General features: G+C 39.5%; 1 protein-coding gene across 3 annotated transcripts in view; it reads left to right on the forward strand.

The window, feature by feature from the left end:
• nf1a (neurofibromin 1a) overlaps positions 1–21,215 on the forward strand; it is a 109,308-nt gene that overhangs the window by 11,031 nt on the left and 77,062 nt on the right. For 2 of the 3 annotated variants that reach the window (XM_046388066.1, XM_046388068.1), the window contains exons 4-21: positions 519–709; positions 4,153–4,259; positions 4,515–4,582; positions 4,839–4,914; positions 6,510–6,667; positions 6,774–6,947; positions 9,410–9,538; positions 9,648–9,722; positions 9,819–9,950; positions 10,659–10,796; positions 10,994–11,107; positions 13,212–13,291; positions 14,221–14,344; positions 14,633–14,879; positions 16,024–16,097; positions 16,462–16,545; positions 18,632–19,021; positions 19,200–19,339. In XM_046388066.1, the coding sequence (XP_046244022.1) occupies positions 519–709; positions 4,153–4,259; positions 4,515–4,582; positions 4,839–4,914; positions 6,510–6,667; positions 6,774–6,947; positions 9,410–9,538; positions 9,648–9,722; positions 9,819–9,950; positions 10,659–10,796; positions 10,994–11,107; positions 13,212–13,291; positions 14,221–14,344; positions 14,633–14,879; positions 16,024–16,097; positions 16,462–16,545; positions 18,632–19,021; positions 19,200–19,339 (2,501 nt within the window). The remainder of the gene's footprint in view (positions 1–518; positions 710–4,152; positions 4,260–4,514; positions 4,583–4,838; positions 4,915–6,509; positions 6,668–6,773; positions 6,948–9,409; positions 9,539–9,647; positions 9,723–9,818; positions 9,951–10,658; positions 10,797–10,993; positions 11,108–13,211; positions 13,292–14,220; positions 14,345–14,632; positions 14,880–16,023; positions 16,098–16,461; positions 16,546–18,631; positions 19,022–19,199; positions 19,340–21,215) is intronic. The other variant, XM_046388067.1, reaches the window with a different exon arrangement.

The raw sequence follows: 21,215 nt of genomic DNA on the forward strand, positions 1-21,215 counted from the left end.
CATAAAAAACTGCTCCCATCCCGGTCATAGACTGCTCTCTTTCCTGTCCGCTGGTGGGAGATATGGAAGCCTGAAAGCATGCACAAACAAACTCAAAAACAGTTTCTATCCATGGGCCATCACGTTGATATATCAAAATCTTGCCCTGTAGTCTTAGTACAAGATCTCTTTTAGTGTGCAATATTTTTTTCACTCGCTAGTTTGGTCTATTCATCACCAGATTTTATGCAAATTCCCAAAAGTGGTTATACAGACTTCAAGTATGTTCAGCACCAGAGCTGAGTGTATGAACACAGCAGACAGAAATGAATACCACTGCTCAATGTTGCACCCTTTGTTTACAAAACCAATCTCTATTTCCAGTACAGTAAGTAATAGACCACAGACTAACAAATCTGTAGTCATGTTTTCACTTGGTTCATGGTCTCGCCTCAGTTTTAACACGGAGGATCAAATCAGTGAAACAGACTAAGGCCTTTTGCCTGACTGTCTTCATCTTCTTTTTTCTCCTTCCTCAGCAATCCAAGGATTGCTTGCGTCTGGATGAGGCCATGCTGGTCAAGCAGTTGCTGCCAGAGATTTGCCACTTCATCCATACGTACCGCGAGGGCCACCAGCACGCTGCTGAGCTCCGGGCCTCAGCATCAGCCGTCCTCTTCTCTCTGAGCTGCAACAACTTCAATGCTGTCTTCAGCCGCATCTCCACCAGGTATTTTATTTATTTTTATTTTTTTGAGCAACAGTAGCACACTGAATTTACCTGGGACTGAACTGAGTTGACAGAAATTTTAGTAGCAGCTATTTTAGTTAAAAACAGAAACGCCAAACATTCACTGGCTTCAGATTCTAAAATATGAGATAGTATATACACCAGTGCTTCTCAAATAGTGGGGCGTGATGCCAGGGGGGGCGCGTGTGACCCTGGGGAACATGCCTTTTTTGCCGTACTAGAATAAAGTGTAATTGCACATCCACCACAGTAGTTGGCAGTGGCGCTCTCATTGTCAGAGTGTGCGCAGGTAGTATTAGCTCTATGGTGTAGCGTTTTTTTTGCACCGAGCAGGCGATATGAAGTGCAGTAAACGAACCCTTAAGAGACAACATGAAGAAATTTTTAACAGGGATGAAAAGAAAGGCGGAGAGAGACGAAGATAATGAGACAAAAGTAACTCACCCGAAAGTTAAGACGAGGAAATATGACGAAGCATATGTAGCGCTTGGCTTCACTACAGTGACTACAGTGGGAGACGAAAGACCGGTGTGTTTACTGTGTCTAAAAATGCTGGCAGCAGACAGCATGAAGCCAAATAAATTAAGGCACCACTTGAAGACATTACATCCCAATCATGCTGATAAGCCGCTGGGGTTTTTTCAGCGAAAACGTGCCGAATATTGCCAACAATCATCCCGCTTTGTGAATGCTACTTCAGTAAACCAGCGAGCACTGTTAGCATCATATTATTACATATTATTATTACTTTTATTTATAGTCGCAGTGGGGGGGGGGGCGCGAATTGTTTTCTTCTTGCTGGGGGGGCGCAACAGAAAATAATTGAGAAGCACTGGTATATACAAACAAAAATCAACTTTTCTTTAATGAAAATTTTACTTTCATAATAAAAGAAATTAATTTTTAGCTTTTTTCCTCTTCAATTAAAGCATCTGGAAAGATCTACAAATCACTATTAACTGAAAATGAACTATACACCCAACTTTATCTGACATATTTTGTTTTACCAAACCAAAGCAGGTGCAGCAGATTTATATAACAAAACAAATGTCAGTTACTTGCCTCATTTTTACAGTATGCTTATAAATTCACCAGGGTGTGAGATTTCTGAAGCCTCTCATTAACCTTTTCTTTGCTTAGTTTCTGGAGTGTGTTTGGGAAGCAGGGGAGATTTTCCATCTGGGCTGAAGCGAAGTTCTGCTTCCAGGCAAAACCCTTTAAGATTAGATAAGATAAGATAGACCTTTATTAGTCCCACAATGGGGAAATTCTCATTGTCACAACAGCACAAGGATAGCAAAATAGAGGTGTAGGTAGGTTGAGTAAAAATATACAAAGTAAAAAATACAGAGATATTTATACTTTTTCTTTAAAGAAACTATAATTTACAGTCAACCTAGACTTGTGGATAACTTTGCATGCACTTCTGCTTCGCTGCACGTGCCATCACTCGAGTCACTCTCTTGCTCCTACTTCACCACCTACTCCTTCACATTCACATTCACATACATCCTGCTCTGTTTCCTAAAGGAGCTGTGTTACTACTGCATTCTGTAATTTTGATTTGGTCTTTTCACTGCTCATACCAAGAAAACAAAGGAGAGTTAGCTTCTTTAAACTGGGTACGTTCAGCTTGTGTTGATGGTGTTGTTTGAATTGTCTGATTGGGTTTGTCATGCCGTACATTTTCATGGTAGTCCTCCCACGATTTACTCTGGCCTTACATGTATTAAGAATTGCAAGCTTTGTGTCTTCTTCACTCACATTGAAGCACTTGTTAGCATGCGGTTCTGACGTGATTTCCTGTACCACTGTGTGTGCAGCGTGTGGTACATGCTTAAAATGGACTGGCTTGTAGTGCCAAATGGAGATACGGGAGACTGTTCGCCCAATATTCCCGCATGAACAATGACTTGTGGCGATGAAAAACTTCCTTTCAGACAGCTGAAACCTTGGAGCAGACCCCGGCTCTAGTTGGGTGGCCATCTGCCTTGACCAGTCGGGTTGAGAGAGAGAGAGAGGTCTCACGCAGATAGAGATGCGTATCAACCGCAATAATAACAGTGCACTGGGACTATAGATAATAATAGTAATGATATATACGACGACTATAATAATTATAATAACAACAATAATAATAAACAATGTAGAAATATGGCTAAATAATAATAATAGCAGTCTAGACTGCCAGTCAGACATAATCCTTGTCTTGTTTTAAAATTATGTGCACGTATGAGGAGTGTCACCACTTTCATATATTGTCTGGATTGACTGGTGCTCACAGGGATGATGCTGGAAAGCATGAGTTTGTCTGTAGCAGAAAGATACAGTTTATACAATTTCTGACTGGCGTCTGTCAAAGGTAATACATGGAGGTATTTCACTCTCAGTTTTTTAAGAAACAGAGTCACAGAATATAGCCTTGGAAGTGGCTGGCAAGCAAACAAGACTCAGACAGACCAAGAGATGTACTGCCCATCTTAGACAGACAGATGAGAGAAAAATGCACTGCAAGCAACCACATGAGCTTTCACTTATTATTGGCTGACATCAAACTTGGAGAGAACACAAGTTTGACTGATTTCTAGAGATAAGTGTTTGTAGAACACCACATTTGTCCCATAAGTGTCATCTTTCAGTCACTTACAGTGTAGGAAGGAGCTTTCACTCAGGGGACAGGTGTTGCTGGACGGAGGAGCACAAATAGTTTTTGAGCACTATGCTACCCAACACCGTGTTGCTGTATTGGTGAAATGTTTGGCTGTATGTAGATTTATGCACAGTAGTTATGGATTCATGCATGTGACACGCTGAAGAACATTAACAGTGAGTAATAAATATTCCATCAAAGATAAGAAACAGATGTGATAACAGATAACAGATGACTCTGTTATTTCATGGGATGCTGCTTTAAGATTGGGTTTAGCCGCTACAGCACACATTCAAGTTACATATCGATTTAACTTGCCCTGAAATGTCATGTCTTCATCGTTAAATGCAAGCATTCGTTGCTAGTGTTAATGCTTATTATTGAATAATGTGGTTAATGATTTCAAATGGCATGTTTTTTTGCACAACATTTAGCCCTACAGATTAAATTGTGCTCAATTTTGAGTGTTTTTTTTTTGTTTGTTTGTTTTAGAGTAGATTATTAGTCTGAGTTAAACTCTTTCACTTAATCGTTAGGGAAATCAGCTGTTAGGAACATAACAAAGAAATCTTTTATGAACCAGTTATAAAGAGTCTGTCATGTTCACGACAGGTGTCAAGTCATAGTTATGACAGTGTCAGTCTTACTCACTCACCTTCAAAGTATGTGTGATTTTTCACTTCAAGGCTGGAAAGAAAACCATGTTTGATTCAATGATGTCTTTGAATGCATCTAAAGCATCAGAACTCATGTGTGTTTTTGTGTGTCTTAGGCTACAGGAGCTGACAGTGTGCTCTGAGGACAATGTGGATGTTCATGACATAGAGCTGATGCAGTACATCAGTGTGGACTGCTCCAAGCTGAAGAGGCTAGTACAAGGTTAGCTTCTAACATCTTCACAGGTTTACACTATCAGGCCCAGAACAAGTCACACTTTTCAGATATTATTTTATACTTTACTACTTTATAGTCTATTAGAATGGTTAAGGCTCTGCATATCAACAATTTTCAATATGTAGAATTCCTTATTGTGAACATGTGAAGGCCAGAAATAGTGGTTTAACAAGTGCTTGTGATCTCTGTGTAACTTTGGTTGTTGTTGTGTTTTATGTAATGTGGTTTGTTTTCTTCTAGAAACAGTACTGAAGTTTAGAGCTCTCAAGAAGCCTGCCCAGTTAGCAGTCATCAACAGTTTAGAGAAGGTAATTCTTCTGCTGCCCCATTTCTGTCCCAAGCTACGATACTTTACATTTTAATGGCTCCTGGAAAACTGCATGTCTAGTATGGTTGTGCACAATTGCAATAAATTTTCCATATACATTATACTGACAAGTAGCTGAAATATCAACAGTAATTAAGTAGTGGTTAACATTTGTTAGCAGAGAAATGATTTTAGTTAGCCTTTTCTTAAGTAGGCTTTGTTCATCTATACTTTATTATACTGGTCTGTCTCTCCAGGCGTTTTGGAACTGGGTGGAGAATTACCCAGATGAGTTCACAAAGCTCTACCAGCGGCCACAGGCAGATATGGCAGGTATGAATTGATTAAAACCATTCAGTCAAAATTGTTTTGATTGGTTCTTTGAGCAGCAATTCAATCCATTGTCAAATCTCACCTTCCGGCCTTGATTTAATTTGATTTGAGTTTGATTAAATTTGTTTTTCCAAACAGTGTAAGAACTCTACAGATACAAAGCAACTGGTGTCAACCAAGCCCAACATTCCTAATTTAATATAAGTACTTTAAACACTAGTTGAGAGAATATTTATCTTCAGGGCCTTTAGACTGAAAATGCAGCTAGTGGGTGTTCATAGATAAGTCTTTATAAGATCAAGCAAATACCAGATAAACAATGTTAATTCCTCACTTTGATTGAAGAACCATACACACACACACACACACACACAAACATAAATATATATTTCCTTTACTGAACATGTGGGGTCAACATGGTGACCTCTTTCTAGAGCCAGTTTGTCTGTTCTGGACTACTGTAGGAACATAATGTAACATGACAGGCTCCGTAGAAGAGGACCTGCTCATCATGCATATGTGAGGGATCTCTAAGCTAATGAAAAAAGCGATTCTTCATTTCAGGTGATTATACACTAATGAAATGTTATTATTGTTATGATTATTATTTTTGCAACTAGATCCTCCTAAATCAGACTGTTCACTTACAACTTTTTCAGACCTTTTCTGCATTTGCTTTAGTCTGTTTCAGGGACTAATCTGACAGTTTAAATGCTGTTCTCTCATTGGTCAGAAATATTCAGGAGATTCATCACACAATGCTTCCTCCCTTCGGTTTTTTCTTTTTCATGTTAGAGTACCAGCTGCTTGTATTTCTTATGGTTTTCATTGTGTTTATGAGATTGGTATATCAGTGTTTATTAAATAAACAAAATATATAGTGCCAGAGAGCATCTAGACTACAATACAAAAACACTGTCGTGATTCATCTTACTAGAAGACACGCTGACTCAGAGTTTGTTGTTGATGTTGTCTGAAAAGCACGTGACAGGGCAAGAGCTTTAACTACGAATTATTTTCATGATCGGTTCATACGGTATGATGACTAGTTTCACCATTAGTCCACCTTTAGTCTATAAAATGTCAGAAAAATGTGAAAATGAGTCTTCAGTTGCTGCTTTTGTCCAACCAACAGTCCAAAGACTCTTCAATTGCTGTCATAAACGATTTTAAGAAGTTTGAAAAACGACTGAAGCGCATTATAGATTATCAGATTAGTTTACAACTTTGGTTCTTTCGATTGATTAATCAGCTGATCAGTGTAGCTCTAATGATAAAATGTCATTCAGATGGTGTATCAAGACAACTTGATGAGATAGCCATACCGACGTATCCTATGCGTAATGGCAATGCTGCAGCCAGTTTTCAGGTGGTAGGTTTGATTGTATTTTAAGTACAAACATCCACTGCACTTGAGTGGAGGTGAGCTGAGACTGCCCTCTTGAGGTGGTCTTCGCATATAACCTATTAATTATAAATGAGTGCTGTGTCAGTATTTACTTAGACTCTTAGTTTGAACTGCTAGCTTAGTGAAGCTTCAGTATATGCAACAGAAGCAAGCTGTCACTGATTCGTGCCTGTGCGTGTGTATTCAGAAGCTGCAGAGAAGTTGTTTGACCTGGTCGACAGCTTTGCAGAGAGTGCCAAACGGAAGGCGGCTGTGTGGCCACTGCAGATCATCCTCCTCGTTCTCTGTCCAGAGATTACACATACCATCTCCAAAGACACTGTGGAAGATAGCAAGGTCAACAAGGTGGGTGGAAAGAACACACACACACACACACTCTCTCTCACACTCACTCACATCAGAGACTGACTCCAGAACTCACACATCCTCTCCTGTCTTGTTGTGTCTGCAGAAACTGTTTTTGGACAGCTTGCGGAAAGCATTAGCTGGCCAGGGTGGCAGTAAGCAGCTGATGGAGAGTGCTGCCATTGCCTGTGTCAAACTGTGTAAAGCCTCTACCTACATCAACTGGGAGGATCACTCAACCATTTTCCTCCTCGTCCAGTCCATTGTCATGGATCTCAAGGTCTGACAAGTTTTCTTTTAAGCTTTCAGTTAGAAAGTCAAATCAATGGAAATAGAAAATGTTGAATGTGATTGAAGTGCCAAAATAGAAATTTGTGCACATGGAGGATGGCTGTGTTTCTTACATACCATGCACAGCTTTTCATTTAAATATATTTCTATATGTAGTTTGGAGGTGTACGTTCAAAATTAAAAGAATAATAAATGTGTGTTACTGTCAGAGGAACAGGGAAAATTGAAATGTGCATGAGACTCCAGCGGGGGTTTATTTTATTTTTATTATCATGTTTTCTATTTGGTGGATAATGTTACATGTTTGGGAAAGCAGATCATTTGTTTTTATCCCATTTTCATTCATTTCAGCCCTCGAGTAGTTCCACTGAAATATTTTCTTTATAATGATTTGAAGGCCATATAGTCGGCGCAACAATCTGCCAGTAGGTCCGAGAAGCGCAGAATACCTGTAGATCTTGAGAATTTATTGTTTAGTCCAACCAGTACTGTATAATTGAGGCCAGCCAGATATCCAGAGTTGAGAATACATGCACTTACATAAAGATATGTAAGTGCTCATGTAAATAAATTAATGTAGGATCCCTTAAAGTATTTTCTAAACATTGTGGCCTTTGACATCTTTGAATATGTATGTGTGTATATCTATGTATCTATCTCTCTCTATATATATACTGTATATATATATAAAAGGAGACAGAGAGAGAGAATATATGTACAGTGCTGTACGAAAGTTTTAGGCAGGTGTGAAAAAATGTAAATTAAGAATGCTTTCAAAAATGTAGGTGTTAATAGTTTATTTTCATCTGTTAACAATATGCAGTGAATGAACAGAAGAGAAATCTAAAATCAAATCAGTATTTGGTGTGACCACCCTTTGCATTCAAAACAGCATCAGTTCTTCTAGGTACACTTGCACACAGTTTTTCAAGGAACTCAGCTGGAAGCTTGTTCTAAACATCTTGGAGAACTAACCACAGATCTTCTGTGGATGTAGGCTTCCTCAAATCCTTCTGTCTCTCCACGTAATCCCTGACAGACTCCATGATGTTGAGATGGGGTCTCTGTGTGGGCCATACCATCACTTCCCAGACTCCTTGTTCTTCTTTACGCTGAAGATAGTAATGACATTGGCTGTATGTTTGGAGTCATGCCTCCCTGATGGTATTGCATTATGGAGAAGTATCTGCATGTATTTCTCAGCATTGAGGGCACCATTAATCCTGACCAAATCTCCAACTCCATTTGCAATAATGCAGCCCCAGACTTGCAAGGAACCTTCACCATGCTTCACTGTTGCCTGCAGACACTCATTATTGTACAGCTCCCCAGCACTTTGGCGAACAAACTACCTTCTGCTACAGACAAATATTTCAAATTTTGACCCAGTCCAGAGCACCTGCTGCCATTTTTCTGCACCCCAGTTCCTTTGTTTTCGTGCATAGTTGAGTTGCTTGGCCTTGTTTCCATGACGGAGGTACGGCTTTTTGGCTGCAACTCTTTCATGAAGACTAGTCAGATGGGTGTAGCTAGGTCCCACTGGTTTCTGCCAGTTCTGAGCTGATGGCACTGCTGGTGTCTTGTTGCTGTGCTCAGTCTTGCCATGGTGCATGACCTGTGACATGAAAGTGTCTTCCACAGCCTCACCTTGGTAGCAGAGTTTGACTGTTCCTCACCCAGTTTTAAGCCTTTTACTCAGCTGTGTCTGTTTCAGTTAATGACTGTTTTTTTTTTGTTCTTTTTTTTTTTTAAAGTTACTTTATTAATCCCAAGCTGGAAAATTACTTCTCTGCATTTAACCCATCACTGATTGAAACACACACATGCAACATGCAGTGAAACACACAAGAGCAGTGGGCTGCATCAAGCACCCGGGGAGCATATTGGGGGTTAAGTGCCTTGCTGAAGGGCACATCAGCCGGCTAATGGTGGGGACATTATCACTCCACCACACTCAAATTTTTCCTGCCCGTCTGGTGGGGGAATCGAACCAGCCTTCTTCCCAGACCTTCTGATCACAAGCCGCTTCGCCAACCTCTAGGCCACGGCTTCATGTGAAATTGATGATCATTAGCACCTGTGATTGCTATAATTGGTTGATCCTCCACCTGACTATAATCCTAGAAAATCCCTGACTTTGTACAAGTGTACCTTATTATTTATATTTTATAACATTCTTAGTCTACAGAATTTTTTCACAGCTGCCTAAAACCTTTGCACAGTACTGTATGTAGATGTAGATATGCTAATGTGTCTTGTAATCTTGACTTAAGCTGTTTGTTGAAATTTTTTTTGTTGCTTTTTTTTTTGTTGAAAGTTTTTACCACTATTTAACGTCTCGAGCTGAATTTAGAAAAGATCTGTCTATGAGGATAATATCTTCAGTCTGGACTATATCTTTCCAGCTTCAGAATAACTTGAAGTAACACATGATCCTCGCTGTTACACCAGGCGCTGCTGTTCAACCCAGCCAAACCCTTCTGGAGGGGGACGGGCAGCCAGAATGCTGACGTGGAGCTCATGATGGACTGCTTCGTCTCCTGTTTCCGCATCAATCCTCATAACAACCAGCACTTTAAGGTGGACCGAGAAGAAGTGATATTTGTTGTTTGTAGTCTTCATACTTAACATACAACAGAACGCATATGCTGTAGCTAACTCTCATTAGTGTTTCTTCTGTGTTCTGAAGGTCTGTTTGGCCTCCTCCTCCCCCTCCATCTTTCATTTTGTCCTGGTGAACTCGTTGCACAGAATAATCACCAATGTAAGTCTGCAGAGCTTCTTCACACATGGGTGACGATAGAATAGTTTTATGCGTTACTTCCCTCATCATTTCTTGTCTGGTGTCGTTTGCTTTCAGTCCCATCTGGACTGGTGGCCTAAGATTGATGCAGTGTACTGCTACGCCGGAGAGCTTCGCTTTATGTTCTCTGACACGCTCAACCGAGTGATTCAAGGCATCGGCACCCATGCTCCGCTACGCATGACACCGGTGAGATGTTAAGTTACATTACGATTTTAAACATGTCAAATCATTGTCAGCGTCTGAGCTTGAGACTGAAGGAAACGTCCTTAATCTGGAAATGCATAGTATGGACAAAAAAGGTTTTTTTTTTATGATATCGATACTTGATCAACAATGGTTAAATACAATTCAGGTCTTATTTTAATGGTTTTGTTTATCATTTCTATCGGAAATAGTGACATTGTATTTACCAAAGTTATTGTTGAGATGAAGGAATAAAGTGACCTAAAATGAAGCTGAACAACAGTCAGGACTAGTCAAATGAGCAGATAGTTAATAAGTCACTTTATTTACTTTGGTTAAACTGAAAGTTAGCACACCTTAACTGTTGCTGATATTCCCTAAACAAACTACACATAGCTATGGTAAGTACAGTAGCTCAAAGTCAGCCAAGGAAGTCTGTCTGTAAACTGTGGAATGACGACTGGGCATACAAAAATAAGACTCATATTGTGTTTAATCGTAGTTGGGTTTTTTTATTTTAAAGCAGGATACATTCATTGTTGAAGACTGTAGAATATATATTATCTTAATCCATCTGGACACTTAGAAATTCATGTGACTGCATTCAGAGTGTATAAATCAACACCTTGAATCTGTACACTCTCGGTTGACCTATTGTTTATATACTGAATCTAACCAGAGTCATCTGTGTTGTGTGTTGGTCTCCCACAGAGTCTGACATTCAAAGGGAAGATGACCACCAGCCTTAAATTCAAAGAGAAAGCCACAGAACTTGACACTCGAAGTTACAAGTGCCTCCTTCTTGCTCTGGTCAAACTCATCCATGCTGATCCCAAACTCATGTTGCATGTGAGTCTGCCACAGTAGAATGACTCAGCAGCCAAAAATCCATATATCCATTTCTTATATGTTTCTGCATTGACACCTTTTCTTGCATCCAAACACTATATTTTTTTAAGAATAGATTGGCAAAAAAACCCTTGTGAACTTGAACGTGCTTCTAGTTGTTTGTTTGTGTGTGTGTGTGTGTGTTGTTGTTCTGTTAGAACCCAGTGAAGCAAGGTCCAGAGATGCAGAGCAGCACAGCAGAGCTCATCACCGGCCTGGTGCAGTTAGTCCCTCTAACCAACACCACCCAGCTCTCACAAGAAGCCATGGAGGTCAGAGACCAACTAATGCTTCTCAGTTTTATGACAGAGTTTTTAACTACAAAAATGTAAGCTAGTCCGTCTGTGTCGGACAGTTTCATTGCCCAGGACAAATGGGAGAAATGGTGGTCAAATGTTATAGGTGTTCATGAATTCATGGAGACCACTGAAGCTGTGCATCCCCAGTCCAGGGTATTGATATTTGATGGGACTGAGATAACTGTCTTCCTCCAGAACTGCTCCATCTTAAATAGTCTCCAGTTCTCAGAAGCCACAGTTTTGCCTTGTGTTACTTGCGTGAGTTTGACAGTAAGATCATATGTTTTTATTGACCACAAACAGCCTGAATGCCTTACTGTACATTAGCAGTAAGCTGGCAAGCAGTAGCTTCAGTGGTGTGTGTTGCCTCTGTCTGAACTCATCCCTCACCAGAGACTCCAGTTGTTTCCCTCCAATGTCTTCTTTTTCCCCTGCCCCCTCTCTACATTCAAGAAGCAAATGACATTCCCCCTGCAGTCAGGAAGGACGAAGAGAGACGAACTACAGTAGTCTACACAGTGACTCATTGCTGCAGACAGGCTGAAAAATACAAGTGAAGATAAACTGAATTTTTAGTCCCAAAAGTTTAAAAAAAGTTATCTCTGTTTCCTCCTCCCCCAGTTCCAGACAGAACAGAATATGTTTTATTCCTCTAGAAGCCCCAGCTATGCATCTTATTTCCTTCTGCTCTGTCTGGATCTATCCATACAATACTCTGTAAAGTCCCATGACATGGGTTAGCTTTTTTTTTCCCACTCAAATTAAATATTTTCAAGTCTCAAATATATTTTGACTGCGTCAGGTTCATTGAAAAATTTGCTTCATATTTGATATGAGGGTGTAAATATGTGAAACTTCAACTGATTATTCTAGTAAAAAACTTTATCCTATGGTTTTAGGTGATTACTCAGTTCTTATTGACTGCATGGTGTCAGTTAATCCCTGTAAATGGACACAGACTAAGTAGTTCCAGTGAAATGGTTTCTTCACAGTTCTAAATTAATGTGCTGACTGTGGATTCCTCAGCATTATAAATAAAATGCAAAACATCTGAATCAGCATTAACATTTCAGCAATAAGATATAGTCCTTCAGTGCGTTACCCTCACCTCAGGGCGGCAACTGTAACTCAACACACACAACGCATTGCCTCTCTTAACCTACTCTGTAGACTCACATTGCGATCACTTTCTTCTTTAAGGTTAATTTGGAGACAGTGACACGGCTCTAAACTTACATTGTCTTGTAAAATCTTTTGTCAAATAATATTTGATAAGTCATTGTATTTGAACGTTTCCATTGCAAGAGAACCGTATTGATTGGGAATGATTGTTCCAAAAATTAGTCAAACTCAAATTTGTTACCAGGCAAACAGAGTTAAAGCTTTTGAAAAACCATAAAGTTTGATTGCAAAATGCATTTTGGTATAAATTAATGGTTTGAATTCTTTTCTGTTGAACCGTTTTAGCCCCCATGTCGTTCATTAATTCCCTTGTCAAGTAATTGCATAATATTGTAAACTCTAGGCAGAGGACAAGGGTACGGTTTCATGAGTTTGTTTTCTTATCATCAGAAAAATAGCGAAATGCATGCAAGTAGAAATATTTGAAATAAACAAAAGTAGTATTTATGTTGAATTGCATAGTGGTCAATATGACATGATTGTTGTTGGAATGTAGTTATAGTTGTGGAAATTGATCCTATGATTAATTGATCCAGTAACGTGTTAGGACTCACAACAAACAGCAAATTAAGATGCTGACAGATCAGCAACCAGTGAGGCTTCTCACCAAATTATGAACTTTACTTCCAGAACAGAAAACAAAACAAAATTAGAAATAACATTGTGTCTCTAATATAAATAAAGACTGTTTTCTTTCTGCAATTGAGGTGAATAATTTATGGTGTATGTATTGTATGGTAAATACATTATGCATTTGAGATCTTGCATAGATAAAATTTTGAAACTTGAAATCTAAAAAAAGCAATTTAAGGCCTTTCATTTTTGATGTTTTTCTTTTGCCTTTTCTTCTTGTTCTGTCTCTACCTCTACCTCTTCTCCTGTCTTCTATTTCCAGGCTCTGTTAGTTTTGCACCAGCCTGAGACCATAGAGCTGTGGAATCCTGATGTTCCCATAGAGACGTTCTGGGACATCAGGTACTCAACAGTCTTCTCATCAGTTACCCATGTACACCATGAGACACTGAAGATCCCTGTTTTTTGTTTTTTGTTTTTTTTTCAATAATTTGTTTTGATTACATTAAATTTGAGAGACAGAATATGTGTTCAAAGAAAAACTTGGGATTTAAGTCAGAAACCTTTTTAGACTTGATCAATCTCTCTGCTCTATGTTGTGCTGTGATGTCAAGTAAGTCATTGCATCTGATATGAAATCGTTGCAGGTAGTGAAGCATAATATTGGAGGGTTTCTACTTGATTTTGATGGGGGAAAATACAAACTTGGTGTGAGAAGTGTCACTTTTCGTACACTAATTCTGTGTTGGCAGTACTTCACTTTTATTGTCAACAAGGACAGGCTTAATATAGTAAAATAATAATAAAGTATCTTATCGTACCACACTACCTTTCAGAATAACATGCTTTGTTACAGGTATTGGTATCTGAACACTGAAAAATGAAAAGAAAGGAATTTTGATCAGCAATTTTTGAAGAATTTGAGATTTTCTAGTAGTATTTCAGTGATAGACCCTGTTTCCCAAAATAAATGCCACGGTGGTGTGAAACGCAGGTTTTCGTGGCCCTGGATATTCTAAACATATTGTTGAAGTTTGCAGGACAATGACTTCTAATTGCTACTTTCTTTAGTTCCCTTCAGAACTGTGCAATGCTTACCCACAATCATCACCTTCCACCACTATGTTGATATGTATATAGCCTGTATAGCAGTATATTGTACAGTACATACATACATATACATACACTACATAAAACTGTTAATTTCCTACTCTTTTATTTTTTAAACTGTTTTGCACACTTTTGCTTTTTGCACTCTATTCTGTACTTGTGAGCTGCCATGACAAGTGAATTTCCCTGCTGTGGGATCAATAAAGTTCTTCTCATCTCAGTTCGCAGGTGCTCTTCCTTATCTGCCGCAAACTGACTGGCCAGCAAATGGTTAATGGGACAGAAGTTCTCAAATGGCTGAGGGAAATCCTCATTTGCAGGAACAAGTTTCTGCTCAAGAACAAGGTATAGTCCTATTCTTTAACTGTCGCAACGAGCTGCTTTGTTAGTGACAGAAAATGATCCGACAGAAGTAATGACAAACCAGCAACTGCACAAGTGATGCTGCCTCTCTTTGGACCAGTTGGTGTAAATCACTGACAGTTACACAGGTATAGGCCACTTTTGTTGCCTGAGAAGCAGATGTTTGATTTTTTTTTTTAATCTGTCAATGGAGGTTTGCTGTTTGGTGTGGCAAATTGTCTCTAAGAGGAACAGTGTGTAAACTACATGTTTGGTTCTCAACCGTTCCAGGAGTCTGCCACCATGGGCGGCGGTATTCCAATCTGCCGGCAGGCGCAGACAAAGCTGGAGGTGTGTCTCTACATGTTCCTGTGGAGTCCCGATACCGAGGCGGTTCTGGTGGCCATGTCATGTTTCCGCCACCTCTGTGAGGAGGCCGACATTCGCAGTGCTGCTGACGAGGTGCCCGTCCAGACCATCCTGCCCAATTATGCCACCTTCGGTGAACTGGCCTCTGTCAGCAACATGATGGGAACAGGTCAAGCCTCTCACCTTGAATACTACAACGTAGCATATTAAGCACTGAACCTTGCCTCTGGCATATGGTTCAGTATTTTGTTTTTCAGTGATTTTTATTGCATTTTCATAATCTATCTATCTATCTATCTAGGCAGATAGATAGATAGATATATAGATGGATATAGATGTATTGACATTAATATATAACATTAATAAATGTCTGCATTCACTTCCATTAACACAAGCTATATGTTACAGAAGAGAGGGAAGAACAATATCATAGTACAGCGGGACAATGTACTCATGCCAGTGGAGATATTTCTCAGTTTTAGAAATCACTTTACAGATATTATAGACTTTTACATTGTTTTTTTGGGTTGCAAGCTTGCTTGAGCTGTGGGACTTGGACTGAGATGTTCCATTAACTTCTTTAGTCTGCAATAATGAGGTGATGGTACTGTCTTTTCTGAAGCAAACAACCAAGATAAGACCACAGTCTCAGCTTATTAGCTGCCAGACTACTCATGAGTAGGGCCATCATTTTATTTTGAGTGTTGGAATCAGTGCAGCTTATATTTAGAGGGTTAAAAATCACATATGTGCCAGCTGAAGACTGGTCTGAAACATCTGGCTGTGGATGCGTGGATCACATCTGTATCTCATCTACTTGTCAAAAATGTTTTGGTGATCTGATGGAAACTATGAGCGTTCAGAGTTGTAACATCAAGATATTTGTGAGCTCACTAGCAAATGGCTACTACAAACTTTTCCATTGAGTCAGTGTTCTGTGCTGTTCTGCAGGAATAACAACGGAAGAAGAGTGCTTTTCTTTTTTAACAAAACTTGAAACACCTAGATACAAGAGGAAGTGAGACCATAAAATGTTTCGACTTTGTCTGCAGTTGACTGAAGGACAAAAAAACTATCATGAAGTTATCAAAGTAGTCGAATCTTTTCTGTTGATAGATGAAGAGAATGTCTGATACAATGGATATTATGAAAGTAAAAATGATGCTGCATTGTTAAATATGTGTCTGAAGGTCTGCCAGTACTGAGTTGTACTACCAAGCAGAATCTGATTTCTCCCTCTTGAAATGTGTAGAAATTCCGCAGGTGTTGCCAACTTAAGGATTTTAGTGTTAGTTTGCTTCTTGTTTCTACAGGGCGTTCCACGTTGCAGAAGAGAGTGATGGCCTTGCTAAGGAGGATAGAGCATCCCACACCAGGAAACATTGAGGTAACATTCAGTTCAGCTTTCTTTACTTCACTGATTGTTAGGTGAGATTATGTAGTATTAAAATTCACCTTTTTAACTGATAGACCAGAATGAAACAAGCAAGAACTATTTGATGGAAATGAGTCTGCAAAACAGAGCTAAAAAAAAGTCTGAAGAGGTGTAAAAAAAAAAAATCTGTGAAAGATCTGTTATTTTAAAAGGGATACTAGCTGACTGTATAGCATGTGAACCAAACAGTATAATTTAAACCCATGTACTTCGTGTGTGTTGTTAGGCTAGCATTTGTTATGACTCGGTTTACTCTCACCTCTGTTTGTGCAGCATCGCTCATGTACAGTTTAATGTCTGTTGGTTCCACCTTCAGGCTTGGGAAGAAACATATGCTAAATGGGACCAGGCCACAAAACAGATTCTTAACTTCCCCAAAAACAAGGCAGATGATGGGCAGGTAAGTATATCACAGAAGGGCTTTCTTTGTATAGCTTTTTGTAGTGATGGCCTTCTGATCAAATGTGATATCTCAGATGTAACTGGTGTAATTTTTAGAATGTTTGCTCTATGTCCGCTTTATGCTGTGTGTGCTGGACAGTGCTTCAGTGTGGGTGACAGCTGTTCCATAGCCGCACACAGGCTCCGACAGAGATCTTTTTTCTGTATAAGGAATAGTGAAAATGTATTGTAGACAAATGTTTTCATCAGAAACAGAATTGGTGAGATGTGAAATGGGCAAGATAACTTTTTTTGAACAATAATAAATCTGAAATCTGTTTTCTTAACCTCTCCAGCACCAAGAGCAGAACCAATAACTTTTATTCTGTGGTTGTTAATATATAATAATTTTGCACCGTGGCCCATTTAAAAGCAGGTTTCAGTGCCACCCCTATCCAGTTCACGGTTTGCTTACAGTTGCTGTTGCACTTTATGATCAGCAGTGATGATGGCTGAGTCCTCTCAGATTCACTCATCTATTACCCATCATGTTCACCCACGTTAATAGGGCTCGAAAGTGTGATGTAGCTGAGTGGGAAAACCGCAATGCATTGTGGGCTTTGCGGGCTACTGAAAAGTGTGTTTATGCTCGCTGCATGCATCACGCTGCTCTTGTGTTCTGTTGTTTTGTTTTAACATGTTAAAAAGTGCTGTATCGTTAACTTCCACAATCGTTCACATGATCGCTTTGGTAAAAAAAAATGATGGGGTGAGATTCTTCTCATTTCCAACGTGGAAGCAAAGCTGAGGACCTCGGCTCTCTGAGCTAACAAGGAGACGGTGGTGTTTTTCTGAAAATAAAATGAATGGCTGTTAATCTTCCTCTGCTTATTTCTGTTTATCCTTAACATGTCATTGATATGTCAGGCACAGGAAAATCTCCTCACCTGTTGCTCATATGGTGACAAACACCAGGCCTGCGCTTTACAAAGAAAGTTAATAACACTATGCCTGATGGTGATAATAAATATTGTAGCTCAGTAGCAATATATGAAACTATATTCCAACTACTTTAATTGAGCCATAAGAAGTCCTCTGTGAGACCATGCCATCTACTCAAGCAATATTGTCTGAACACTTTTTTCTTTTCAGTTTATTACAGACATTATTGTGCAGTGCAGTGACACTGTAAAAGTTCCAGTTACAGTGTAAATAAGGTGCCTACAGCAGAAGATTTTGTGCAAACAGATAAATAACATGGCAAATGAAGTAACAAATGAAAATACAATGTGCAAACCCAGATAAGTACACATGCGCTCATATGGATCGATTCCACCAATTTTTCTAATTTTTTTGAGGCACCGAGTCTTTGGAAAGGGGCCCAGCTTGTCTCGGTACGGTCCATTGCCTTTCTCTTTTGTACGGTCCATTTTTTAATGGTGTGTGTCTCTCTCTCTCGCAGCACCGTATGTAACGCGAAGTGATGTAAACGCAAAACTTTTGCCCGCAAAAATGATGACCGTGGCACACAGTGCATTGCGAGATCACGTGCCCTTTCGAGTCCTACATTGTGTGGTGGCCCAATGTACCACTATATCAAATTAATGTGGGTTTAATGAGTGTTTTTTCAAAGCGTTATGTGAACGTTATCTTAACCTTTTCAGCTTGTCATACTGCGTTTTTAATTCATAATTTTACAGTTCTTGCTAGGGTTGACAGCTATTTTCCACAGAAAGTAGCTAAAACCATCTGATGACATCATACATTACATCATGCATCATACGTAAAATCGCTCTTCCATTGGTGTGACTGTTTTTTTGAATAGTTTTCTCTTCTGAAAAGCAGTTTGCACCTTGCATGGTAGCCTCTGTCAGAGAATGTGTGCGTCTATATGGGTGAATACTGACTAATTCTAAAAATTGCTCAGAACAAAAACTGAGGAGGTAATCAGTGTGGATCAACAAATGGTTGTAAAGTGTACACAATCACAGCTTATTCATTTATGTTGCTGTTGCATAATACGTGCGGCTTCTATGTGGAAATGTGCCCCTGGTGTTCAGTCTCTATGTCCCTCCCGTCTCTGTCCCCCCCCCCCACAAACACAGCAGGAGTGGATCAACATGACAGGCTTCCTGTGTGCACTGGGTGGTGTATGTCTCCAGCAACGCAGCACCCCTGGCCCAGCCACCTACAGCCCACCGATGGGCCCTCCTGCTGAGCGCAAGCACTCCATGATCTCCATGGGTCCCTGTGATATGTCCAACCCTGTGGCCGCAGCCTCCTCCTGCTCCTCGTCGGCCTCCAGTGAGACACCCGTTAGCCGCTTCTTGGACCGGCTGCTGTCTTTGTTGGTTTGTGGCCATGACAGGGTTGGCCTCCATGTTCGCACCAACGTGAAAGATCTGCTGGGTCTGGAGCTCAGCCCTGCCCTCTACCCCATGCTCTTCAACAAGCTGCGGAACAGCATTGGCAAGTTTTTTGACACACAGGGACCGGTGAGTATCACTGCGGCATGTCTTTTGCTCATGGAACAATTGTTTAAATTCATATGTAGGCTCTTAAGTGTGTGTAAGTATGTGGAGAACCAGAGTCAGTTTCCTTGTTGTGATACACACATGTGTACCCTAGTTATGTTTCTACATGAAATGTACTCGGTGCCTCTCCTGCTTCCAGGTCCCTATCAATGACACTAACACCCAGTTTGTGGAGCAGACCATAGCCATCATGAAGAACCTGTTAGATAACCACACAGAGGGCAGCTCTGAACACCTGGGACAGGCCAGCATTGAGACCATGATGCTCAACCTGGTCAGGTCAGTAATCAGTCTAAGTGCAGCGTACTGATATGGAATAGTTAAAAGCAAAATAGCAAGAGTAAAACATAATAGGGTGAACTTGGCAACACCCTTTTGTGACTGGTGGGACATATTTATATATATATTATATATATTTTTTATTTCTTTTTCTTTTTTTTTTATTGGAGAGCAGGTGCAGATCAGCATATGTCTGTCACTGCAGACAAGTAATATAAACATACACGCATACATGTGCCAAGACATAAATCATAAAAACAAAAAGAAATAGATAATTAAGAATAAATATACATATAAATACATGTAAACACGTAACATAGAACACCTGCGTATTTTATAGTTATAGTACACCCTAAACAACCCCATCCTACAGATCTTTCTCTTAATTTCTCAGCATGCTGGATATTTTGGATAAATACATAAAAATATAAGATAATATTAAGGAAAAATCATAGCTTGAGGTATATCGAGTGCCTCCTTCCTAACTTTGAGCACACACACTGGCCTGCTCCATTCAGCTTGGCAACAGAGAGCTCCAGAGATAACATCTCTATTAAATAGTAAATTCATTGATGCATAGAGAGTGAGTGCGGTGGTTGCCACCTAACCGCCAACATCTTTCTAGCTATTGTACATGAAGATAGCCACAGCAACCTTTGCATATGGTTAAAGTTTTGCCAGGAATCATCATTTAGAAGCATATATTTGGAGTCAAGTGCATCAGAGAGATGTTTTACCATTTGATTCAAGTAACATAGGTTACAATTTGGAGAAGCAGATAACTGAATTATGAAGTGCCGCTTTGGTGTTAAATAAGTAGTTGTGAGGAAAGAGCAACATTCCTCACAACTACTTATCCAAACTCTAGGCCAGTCTATAGATGTTTCAGAGCAGTCCTTATTCCACCCGTTTGTTATAACTTAAGAAGTCTGCATATATGTTCCAACACACTGTTATAAATTGCAGAGACGTGCCCTTTAGTTAGCCCCAATATTTCTTAATTTCTTATTTTCTTTCTTAAATAATTCCATTTTTGGATGATTAGTAGGTTTCCTGTCAGTCAATATACCTGCTGCCCTTAAGGCAAAACATAATTGTATATATAAAAAGAAAGAGTTTGATCACAGTTTAAATGTTTCACTCAAATCCTGAAAGCTTCTTAACCCATCATCATTCATAATATCTCCTAAATTGTGGATTCCTGATTTTTAACAGAGGTGAAATGAAGTACTCTCCACTTAAGAAAACTGTTAAAGAATATTGCCATACGTGCATGTCCAATCGTATATTCTTTCTATTTTCCTGAAATTTTGAATTGCATTGGCTATTATTGAACCGTACTCCAGTTTGCATTTATTGACACAAAGACCTGTAAGAAAAAAATCATTTAAAGAAACAGGTGCCACCAGATTACACCAGAAAGTTTTTATTGAACTTTTCAAAGGTTTGATACATGGCAAACTCATGTTTCTCCATACAGGAACAGGTAGTATATTATTAAGAATTAACTCTCTAGTGGCAGACATAGCACAGGCAGCAAATACACAAGACAGTAGGTACATAATAATATCAACTAATATGTACATGTGCCATATCTGTACACACCCCTTCCCCCTGTACAAATAGTACAATCTAAGATCTGGGAGGCCCAGCCCTCCTTTCTCTTTATGTGCACATAGCTTTCTCAGTTGAATTTGTGGTCTTTTCCCACTCCATAAAAATTCTTTAATTACATCATCCAGTTTTCTAAAAGTGGTGGATGGTATCTTAATTGGTAGCATCATTGCCACATAATTGAACTGTGGGGCGACAATCATTAATTTTTTCACACAGAGATAGTTTTAATTTTGCCCATTTATCAAGATTTATGTTTATC

The sequence above is a fragment of the Scatophagus argus genome, chromosome 5 (assembly GCF_020382885.2).
Source record: "Scatophagus argus isolate fScaArg1 chromosome 5, fScaArg1.pri, whole genome shotgun sequence".
NCBI classification, from domain to species: Eukaryota; Metazoa; Chordata; class Actinopteri; family Scatophagidae; genus Scatophagus; species Scatophagus argus.